General features: G+C 40.4%; 1 protein-coding gene across 4 annotated transcripts in view; it reads right to left on the minus strand.

The window, feature by feature from the left end:
* The window catches only part of USP34 (ubiquitin specific peptidase 34), a 286,775-nt gene that overhangs the window by 192,577 nt on the left and 83,510 nt on the right, over positions 1-10,688 (minus strand). For all 4 annotated transcript variants that reach the window (XM_017545012.2, XM_017545015.2, XM_017545014.2 and 1 more), the window contains exons 6-8: positions 9,984-10,051; positions 6,887-7,079; positions 4,091-4,152 (exon numbers count right to left, since the gene is read on the minus strand). In XM_017545012.2, coding sequence (XP_017400501.1) covers positions 4,091-4,152; positions 6,887-7,079; positions 9,984-10,051 — 323 coding nt within the window. The remainder of the gene's footprint in view (positions 1-4,090; positions 4,153-6,886; positions 7,080-9,983; positions 10,052-10,688) is intronic.

A 10,688-nucleotide genomic window follows, 5' to 3' on the forward strand; every position in this document is an offset into this window, starting at 1 on the left:
AAAAAAAAAAAAAAATCAAGTTATCAGGAACACATATGGACCTAACAAAAGAATTCCTGAAATAAATGAAGCAAAAACTGATAACAGAATTGAAAAGAGAAACAGACAATTCAACAATACAGCTAATTCTTGTTACTCTCATTAGCTATACTCTACAGAGTAACAGCAAACACTCAAATAGCTAATACTGAACCTTTGGTCCTATAGGAAATACATACATCATATACACATAATACACAGATCTTGGATCTGAAAAACCTCTCATACTGGTTGATTCTATTTTCTCTATTTTACAAAAGAGAAAACGGAGTGGCCAAGCACGGTGGCTCACACCTGTAATCCCAGCACACTGCGAGGCTGAGGCGGGTGGACTGCTCCAGGTCAGGAGCTCAAGACCAGCCTGATCAACATGGTGAAACCCTGTCTCTACTAAAAATACAAAAATTTGCTGGGCGTGGTTGCAGGCGCCTATAATCCCAGCCACCCAGGAGGATGAGGCAGGAGAGTTGCTGGAAGCCAAGAGGCAGAGGTTGCAATGAGCCAAGATAAAGCCACTGCACTCCAGCCTAGGCAACAGCGCAAAACTCCATCTCCCCCCCACCCCAAAAAAAAAGAAAAGAAAAAAAAAGAAGAGAGAGAAAAACCAGGTTCAAAAGTGTTTATATACCTTGCCCGAGGCCAACCCCTATGCCTAAACAAGTGCTAGAGTTGGGATTCAAACCCCATCCAAGTGGCACCAGGGATTCTTACACTCCACCACACTGCCCCTCAACACCTCCATCTCAATATTCCATTATTTGTGAAAAAAGAAAAATATTTTTTTTCCTCTTCCATGGTTTCTGTATTTGTGAATTCATACATTTGCTGCAATTTATTTTTAACTCCAAAATCAATACTTGTGGCATTTTCATAGTCACTCACAGACATGCACATAGCAGTCAAGATTGGAATATTCCAATATGTACGTTCCCAGCTAAAGTCAAACAAGGTGGCACTCTGTTATCTTGCTTCAGAGTTCATACAGAGATGATCAAATCTGCAAACACTGAGGATCAAATGTATTTGGAAACTTCAATACCTACTCGTTTTTTTCTGAGACAGAGTCTTGCTCTGTTGCCCAGGCTAGAGTGTGGAGTACAGTGGTGCAATCTCAGCTCATTGCAACCACCACCTCCCAGGTTCAAGTGATTCTCCCGCCTCAGACTCCCGAGTAGCTGGGACTACAGGTGCATACCACCAGGCCCAACTAATTTTTTATTTTTAGTAGAGATGGGGTTTCACCATAGTGCCCAGGCTAGTCTTGAACTCCAGACTTCAGGTGATCCACCAACCTCAGCCTCCCAAAGTGCTGGGATTACAGGCATGAGCCACTGAGCCTTGCCTCCCACTTTCAATAACAGAACTAGGCAGAAAATGCAAGAATATAGGAGACAGACAACAACACTACAAACTAATTTGACCTAAAAGACAACTACAGAACACTCCATACGACAACAGCAGAATGTACAGTCTTAAGCACATACAGAACAGTCTGCAGTACCGACCATGTTAGGCCATAAAACATAACCAAGAATGTAATTAAAAACTGGACAATGTTGTGAACAAAGAAAAAGAATAGCAAATAACCACATAAAAACCTACAGAGTCATATTAGTGACGATGCAAATAATAGGTACTGGCTACAAATGGGCAAAAGACATCTTTTTTAAGGGATGGAAATGTTCTAGAATTGGCCTGTGCTGACAGTTGCACAACTCTAAAAATTTATTATAAAATTCATTAACTTGTGTATTTAAAACAAGTGAATTTTACAGGTATAGTGTTTATACATTAATAAAACTGCTTTAAAACACTCAACTCACAGCCACCAACAATATTTATCATATACTTTTTCTCTTTCCTCCAATTTTTTCACACTGTGCATACTCTCCCTTCCCATCTTAATTCTATACCAGTCCTCGATACTTTTACTTTCCTCTCTATTCCCTTAAACCTGTCTTTAAGGCGTATATACCTTACTTTTTATTGAAATTCCTTTTTATTCCCTATTCACTGTTCTCACACAACACCTAGCCTGTGTTATTACTGCAGTGAACATTCCAAACTTTTATCCTTTTTACAGGCGATGGGAGGAGAATAAGTATCAAATTAGCAATTATATAAGGCTCTCTTTAAGCAGTCTGGTGGAGGTAGAGGGGTGAGGGGACACAGAGGTTGACAAGGAAAATCCAGAGGTGAAGGTTTGTTTTTCTTTTGTTTTTGAGATAGACTCTCACTCTGTCACCCAGGTTGGACTGCAGTGGCACAATCTCAGTTCACTGCAACCTCTGTCTCCAGGTTTCAGTGATTCTTGTGCCTCAGCTACCAAAATAGCTGAACTCACAGGCATGTGCCCCCACACCCGACTAATTTTTGTTATTTATAATAGAGATGGAATTTCCCCATGTTGACCAGGCTGGTCTTGAACTCCTGGCCTCAAGTGATCTGCCCGCCTGAGTCTCCCAAAGTGCTAGGATACAGGCGTGAGCCACAGAGCATGGTACAGAGCTGTAGCTTTATAATACATTGAATATGGTCTACATAATGTCTTGATGGTGTGAAAATATAATATGTATATCACTTCTGATATAATCCAGAATTTATAAAGCAATGAAAAATCCTGGGCAACACATTTTAAGGGGACCACTAACAAAGAATATTGCCAGAGATGAATGACTCATATGCTGATAAATCCAAAAACCATACCATTTAAAAAAGAAATGGGAGAATAAGAACTCCTTAGTCTGAAGGGAAAAAGTGTCAACAGACATAGTCTCTAGTTTCCAGTTCAAGAAGACCTAGGTTCAACTGCAATTAGCTCCTTAGAGCAGTAGTACACTAAAGTATGACTCACAGATTTAATACCCAATTTTCTAACAAAGCTATCCAACTCTGTTCAAGGAGAAGATATTCTATCCTACTGAGATTTTAAAAACTGATTTCTAAACTAGATGAACAATTACACGGAATAAATATATTTCTCAGAACCCAAGAAGTCTAAGCTATAAAAACTACTTTTTTTCATGTATTGGCATCATTAACTTGGTTTTCCCCCATAAAATGTACTGAATAAGGTCTTTTCTTTTTCTACAACTAGTGTGTGTTATGAGCTGAATGTTTACGCCTCTGTGAAAATTCATATGTTAAAATCTTAACTCCCAATGTGATGTTATTGGAAATGGGGCTTTTGGGAGATAATTAGGTCATGAGGGTGGAGCCTTCATGAATGGGATTAGTGCCCTTATAAAAGGGACCCCAGAGAGCTCTCTGCCTCTTTCCACCATGGAAAATAAAACAAGAAAATGGTAGTCTACAGTCAAAAAGAAAGCCCCCACCAGAACTTGACCATGCTGGCAACAATCTAATCTTGGAATTCCAGCCTCCAGAACTATGGGAAATAAATTTCTGTTGTTTACAAGCCATCCAATCTATGGTACTTTGTTGTAGCAGCCTGGATTAAGACAGCATACTTTCTGAGAGCTATCAGTAACATTCTTTCAGACTGAATTCTCCAGTATAAACAGCATGTTTTCATATATTGTGACAAATAGTACTATATCTTGGAAATGCTTTTTAAAGTGGGAAATGTGGACAAACTCAGTGGCTCACTCCTATAATCCCAACACTTTGGGAGGCTGAGGCGAGTGGATGGTTTGAGTCCAAGAGTAAAGACCAGATTGGGCAACGAATGCCTCTACAAAAAAATATAAAAATTAGCCAGGCATGCTGGCATGTGCCTGTAGTCCCAGCTACCCGGGTGGCTGAGGTAGGAGGATCACCTGACCCTGGGAACTTGAGGCTGCAGTGAGCCATGCTCCCACCACTGTACTCCACTCTGGGCAAGAGAGCAAGATCCTGCCTCAAGAAAAAGAGGGACAAAGAGTTATGTTACAGACAGCACAATGTTCTGAAAGGTTGATAGAGACTATACAAATTTTCATGGAGCAAAGAATTTCTAGTAAAAATTTCAAATCCAAAAGTTACAATTTACCATATAAACAGCTGTACATTAAAATGGTATACTTATATATAAATTAATGCTCCTACTTACGTTTCTGTGTCTGATACTAATGATTCATTATTGCACACATCATTGAAGGTATGAAGTTGATTCTATGATTAAAAAAAGAAATTAAGGTTTTTATTTTTTCAAAAATTATCCTTGCATATGTCAGCAAATATTAAGAAACATGGTAAACTGATTGATTTATGTAGATCACAATTAATAACTAGATTAAAACTAGATTAACACTATAAAATATAAGACATTATCAGATACACGCTTCCTAATTAGTAAAAGTATTTGTTATACTAAAATACTAAATAAGGACCAGGCACAGTGGCTCACACCTGTAATCCCAGCACTTTAGGAGGCCAAGGCAGGTGGATTACCTGAGGTCAGGAGTTCAAGACCAGCCTGGCCAACATAGTACAACACATGAGAATCACCTGAACCCAGGAGGTAGAGGTTGTAGTAAGCCAAAATCGCACCAGTGCACTCCAGCCTGGGCAACAGAGTAAAAATTCGTCTCAAAAAAAAAAAAAAACCTAAATTCATTCCACAAATAATATTTATTCTTTATTACACTGATAAAACAAAGCTGAGTGAGTTAAAAAACAACAAAAACAACCATCATCTAATGCAAAAGAGCAGGTAATATGTCATTAAAGACAAAAGTTTCAAGAAAGGCTTCCTAGATAAACCCATTTAAGATTTCATTTCTCTGGGACAATGTCAACAAGTATCTTTTATATTTATGAAACCCAATTCACACATAAGTAAACTCTAGCTATTTCAGATTTTCAGTGTGACTACACTACCAAAAAAACAAACAAACAAACAAACAAACAAAACCACAGCCAGGCGCAGTGGCTCACAACTGTAATCCCAGCACTTTGGGAGGCCGAGGTGGGCAGATCACAAGGTCAGGAGATTGAGACCCTCCTGGCCAACATGGTAAAACTATAAACTATAAACTAAAACTATAAACTGTCTATAGTAAAACTACAAAAATTAGCTGGGGTCGGTGGCAGGCATCTATAGTCCAAGCTACTCGGGAGGCAGGAGAATCACTTGAACCCGGGAGGCAGAGGTTGCAGTGAGCCGAGATCGTACCACTGCACTCTAGCCTGGCTACAGAGATAGACTCTGTCTCAAAAAATAAAAAAATAAAAACAGGCTGGGCGTGGTGGCTCAGGCCTGTAATCCAAGCACTTTGGAGGCCAAGGCGGGTGGATCACCTGAGGTTGGGAGTTCAAGACCAGCCTGACCAATATGGTGAAACCCCGTCTTAAAAAAATATAAAATAAAATTAAAAAAACAAAAACAAAAACAATACAGAAACATAGCTGGGCAAGGTGGCTCAGTAATTCCAGTACTTTGGGAGGCAGAGGCGGGTGGACCACCTGAGGTCAGAATTTTCAGACCAGCCTGGCCAACAGGGTGAAACCCCGTCTCTACTAAAACTACAAAAACAATCAGCTGGGTGTTGTGGTGTGTGCCTACAGTCTCACCTACTCGCGAGGATGAGGCAGGACAATCGCTTAAAACTGGGAGGCTGAGGTTTCAGTGAGCTGAGATCATGCCACAAAAGAGCAAGGCTCAATCTCAAAAAAAAAAAAAAAAAGTAAAAGAATAAAGCAAATGGGGACTGTAACAAATCAGAAAAGGCATATCCATTCCAAAGGATATAGTTAATTACTTAGTTTGAATAGACTGTTGTTATGCAAGAATACAGACTCAAGGATACCAGGCCTTTGTCCAAACCCCTAACCAAGAGAAGCCAAGAATACAGATTTTTTTTTTTTTTTTTTGAGACAGAGTTTCACTCTTGTTACCCAGGCTGGAGTGCAATGGCGCGATCTCGGCTCACCGCAACCTCCGCCTCCTGGGTTCAGGCAATTCTTCTGCCTCAACCTCCTGAGTAGCTGGGATTACAGGCACACGCCACCATGCCCAGCTAATGTTTTGTATTTTTAGTAAAGACGGGGTTTCACCATGTTGACCAGGATGGTCTCGATCTCTTGACCTCGTGATCCACCCGCCTTGGCCTCCCAAAGCGCTGGGATTACAGCTTGAGCCACCGCGCCCGGCAAGAATACAGATTTTATGTTATTTTGTCATATTTAAAAATATTATTTAAGATTGTTCAAAACAAACATTTAGCAAAATTTGGCCTACAGCCCAATAATCTATGGTTTCTGTCTGAAAAATTAACCAATTGCTTATAAAACCCTCTAGTTATTTTTCTTTCTCAAAACATCTATAAATATAAAAACCTGAATAGTTTAAAAGGCGAAAAACAGCCGGGCGTGGTGGCTCAAGCCTGTAATCCCAGCACTTTGGGAGGCCGAGGCGGGTGGATCACCAGGGCAAAAGAGCGAGACAAACCCGGGAAACATGGTGAAACCCCGTCTCTACTAAAAATACAAAAAATTAGCTGGGCATGGTGGCACGTGCCTGTAATCCCAGCTACTCAGGAGGCTGAGGCAGGAGAATTGCCTGAACCCAGGAGGCGGAGGTTGCGGTGAGCCGAGATCGCGCCATTGCACTCCAGCCTGGGTAACATGAGTGAAACTCCGTCTCAAAAAAAAAAAAAGGAGAAAAACAAAATGATGGAGTTGGACCCAGAATCAAATGGACCCACAGTATAAATCCAAGCTTCAGACTTCTTCATATTTAAAATATGGGAAACACAGAAATCATTTGAGAAGAACATACAAAGTAATCCATGTAAAATACTCAGTACAATGCCTAATATTTGAAGTGCTCCATGGAGGGTAGTATTATTACGATAGACCAGAAAGCAAATAAAAAATGACCAAAAATAAAGCAAATATAGCTTACTGTTATCTGACTCAATCCAGCCAACCTCATAGTCAAAGTGGGTGACATAAAGTACTTAAATGCAAGATCTAGGCTTTCTTTGTCAAAGCATAATGTTGTATCCAATGGTTCTTTCACTGTGCTCCACATTAAGTCAGCCATGTTACGAGCTGCACTCTGTCGTAACTCCTGATCAGAGAGCTTGCATAAATACCTGAAATGATTCAGAAATAGAAAATACATAAAAATTCACAATGCACTGCTAAAGACCACTCAATAATTTAAAAGTACATTGTAAGCATTAGCCTTTTTTTGTGTCCGAAAACCACAAACCTCTGGTTTTCCTCTCAGGCCCTGTCTAACCTCTGGCAGACTCATTCACTGTCCAACCTTTCAACATTAGAGTTTCTCAAGGCCTGTAATAGATTACAAAACGGCCACAAATTCCTCCCATCATTATATGTACAAGTCTTTGCAATGTGACTTTGCTAATCCTCTCATCAAAAGGTGTCATCTATTTCTACACCCTTAAAGCTGGGCCTTGTAATATAACTTGCTTTGGCCAATGAGATATTAATAGACATGACATAAGGAGAAGCTTCAAAAGCCTCTGAGCTTGCCTTCTCTTACTGGGATCTTTATTACCACTAAAACAAGAAACCTAGGTTAGCCTGTTGGATCAAAGAGAAGTGCCTGATGCTCCAAATGACATGAAGCCAACTGTAAGACATATATAAGATTCCCCCTCAGCCAGGCACAGTGGCTCACACCTGTAATTCCAGAACTTTGGGAGGCCAAGGCAAGTGGATCACAAGGTCAGGAGTTCGAGAGCAGCCTGACCAACATAGTGAAACCCCCGTCTCTACTAAAAATATAAAAATTAACCAGGCGCAGTGGTGGGTACCTGTAATCCCAGCTACTCAGGAGGCTGAGGCAGGAGAATTGCTTGAACCCAGGAGGCGGAGGTTGCAGTGAGCTGAGATCACGCCACTGCACTCTAGCCTGGGTGACAACTCATCTCCAAAAAACAAACAAACACACAAAAGATTCCCCCTCACCCCACAAGACCAATCAGCATAACAATCACAGAATGTGTGAACAACACTAACCCAGACCATCCAGTTTCAGCCAAGTCAACAGAGATCAACAAAACTGCCTAACCAACCTGAGAACTGTGAGAAACAGTAAATGGCTATTGTTTTTTATTTTTCCTTTTTTATGAAACGAGGTCTTGCTTTGTCACTCACAGTGGAGTGCAATGGCTCAATCAGAGCTCACCACATCCTTGAATTTCTGGGCTCAAGTGATCCTCCTACCTCAGCCTCTCTGGTAGCTGGGACTACAGAAGTGTGCCACCACACCCAGCTATTTTTTTTCCCCTGCACAGAGATGGAGTCTCGCTATGTTGCCCAAGCTGTTCTTGAACACCTGGGCTCAAATGATTCTCCCACCTCCCAATACCAAAGTGCTGAGGTTAGAGGCATGAGCCACTATGCCTGGCCAGCTATTGTTTTTAAGCCACTAAGTTTTGACAGATGTTTTCTTACACAGCAAAACCAACTGATACAGAGTTCTATTTTAGGCTCACCTCTATTCTTTTCCTGTATGCTCTCCTCAGGTGGCTTAATTAACTCCCGTGGTTTTTACATGCCATCTTTATACTCACAACTCTTAAATTAATGAAACTGTTCTACAAGTCCATACTCCCAATTTGTCAGGGCCACTTAAATGTCCCACAGGCATCTCAATGTCTTGTCTTTAAGTTTTCCCAGATTTTCACATCTCAGTGATCAGATCCACAGTACAAATAAGAAATGGATGGGGAGTGCTGAATATCACCCACACTACTACAATTTTTTTATGCCCTATAATGGCCAGTCTTATTGATTTTACTTTCACTTACATTTATCCAATTTTCAAGATAATCATTAACAATCCCACCATAAGTAATCATCATTTTCTTTCCAGGACTAATACATTAACCTTTTAATTGGTCTCCTCCTAGCTTCTATTCTGGCCACCCTATATTTATGATCTACTTAAAGGCCAAAAGAAAATCATGAAACAGTGGCTAAAAAGCCTTCAATAGAGTCCCACTGAAAAAATTAAATCTATCCTCCTTACAGTGGCCTACAAGGTCCTGAATAATCTGTCCCTGCTTATCCCTCCAACCTCATAATTATATCCCCTTACACATTATTCTCCACACCAATCTGCTTCTAGTTTCTTGTGCCTTACGTTACCTTCAAAGCCTATACTCACATGTTCCTTCTACATCTTTCTGATAATCACTTGAATAGCTGACTCATGTCCTTCAAATATCACCTTTCAGAAAGGCCCCATACTCCCTCTGTATCACACTAACTTACTCACACAGCATTCATCACTATCCGACTCTTTGCCTGACATTGTCTCCCAAAAGTTGAGCAGTACTGTGAAAAAGGGAGACACTCAAACCTCTGCAAATGAATGGATGTGAAAAAAAAGTATAATACTCTCACAAATGTCAAGAAATAAACTACGCAGAATCTTGATAGTTCCTACTCTAATTCTAATCAATACAACCCCTTTCTCCATCTTCTTAGGCTTCCTTTTTACGTTGAGACTTATGAAATTCAAATGTCACCTCCCATTCAATGAGACCTTCCTTTCCCCATATTTAAACTGTAACCCACCATCTAGAACTCTCAATCCACCTTTGCTGCTATTTATCCTATAATACTTATCAATTTCTGATGTAGAAGAATGTATCATTTACTTCTTTTGTAAACAGACTGAACAAGAGCAGAGATTTCTGCAATGTTTTCTTCTTTGTTATATCCTCAGTACCTAGAACCTAACACTTACTACGTATTTGACTGAAAATACAGTGAAATAACCATTATTAATCTCTTTTTACACACTCATGTAGAAAAATGTCCAACATAACTTGGTAAAAATTAAACATTAAATATAAAATCCATGTATGTGCATTAAGAATACTATATGCCGAACCGTTACTTGAAATTTTCTCTAGAGGTTATGACTACAGGCGACTTACAAACAATATAACTCTGTATTACAAATTGTTTAGACATTATTACATTGATAATTGGGAAGAGAGATCTGATTAACTTACCTAATAACATAGGTCCTAAAAGGTATAATGTGCTGCATGACAGCAGGGATATGTAGCCATATTCTAATCTATATAAGAAACATAAAAACAACATTAATGTCTAATGAATATGTAAAATACATATGTCTTTCACTAAACTAATTAAAAACAAGAGCACTGGCTGGGAGCAGTGCCTCACACCTGCAATCCCATTTCTTTGAGAGGCCAAGGTGGACAGATCACAAGGTCAGGAGTTCAAAGACCAGCCTGGCCAGCATACTGAAACCTTGTCTCTACTAAAAATACAAAAATTAGTCGGGCATGATGGCACATGCCTGTAGTCCCAGCTACTCAGGAGGCTGAGGCAAGAGAATTGCTTGAACCCAGGAGGCAGAGGTTGTGGTGAGCCGAGATCGTGCCACTGAATCCAGCCTGGGCAACAGTGCAAGACTCTGTCACAAATTAAAAACAAAAAAAGCCGGGCGTGGTGGCTCACACCTGTAATCCCAGAACTTTGGGAAGCTGTGGCAAGCAGAACATAAGGTCAGAAGTTTGAGACCAGCCTAACCAACATGGTGAAACTCAGTCTCTACTAAAAATACAAAACTTAGCTGGGCATGGTGGCATGCGCCTGTAATCCCACCTACTCAGGAGGCTGAGGCAGAGGTTGCAGTGAACTGAGATCACGCCACTGCACTCCAGGCAAGGGCAACAGAGCGAGACTCC

The sequence above is a fragment of the Cebus imitator genome, unplaced genomic scaffold (assembly GCF_001604975.1).
Source record: "Cebus imitator isolate Cc_AM_T3 unplaced genomic scaffold, Cebus_imitator-1.0 Scaffold175, whole genome shotgun sequence".
NCBI classification, from domain to species: domain Eukaryota; kingdom Metazoa; phylum Chordata; class Mammalia; order Primates; family Cebidae; genus Cebus; species Cebus imitator.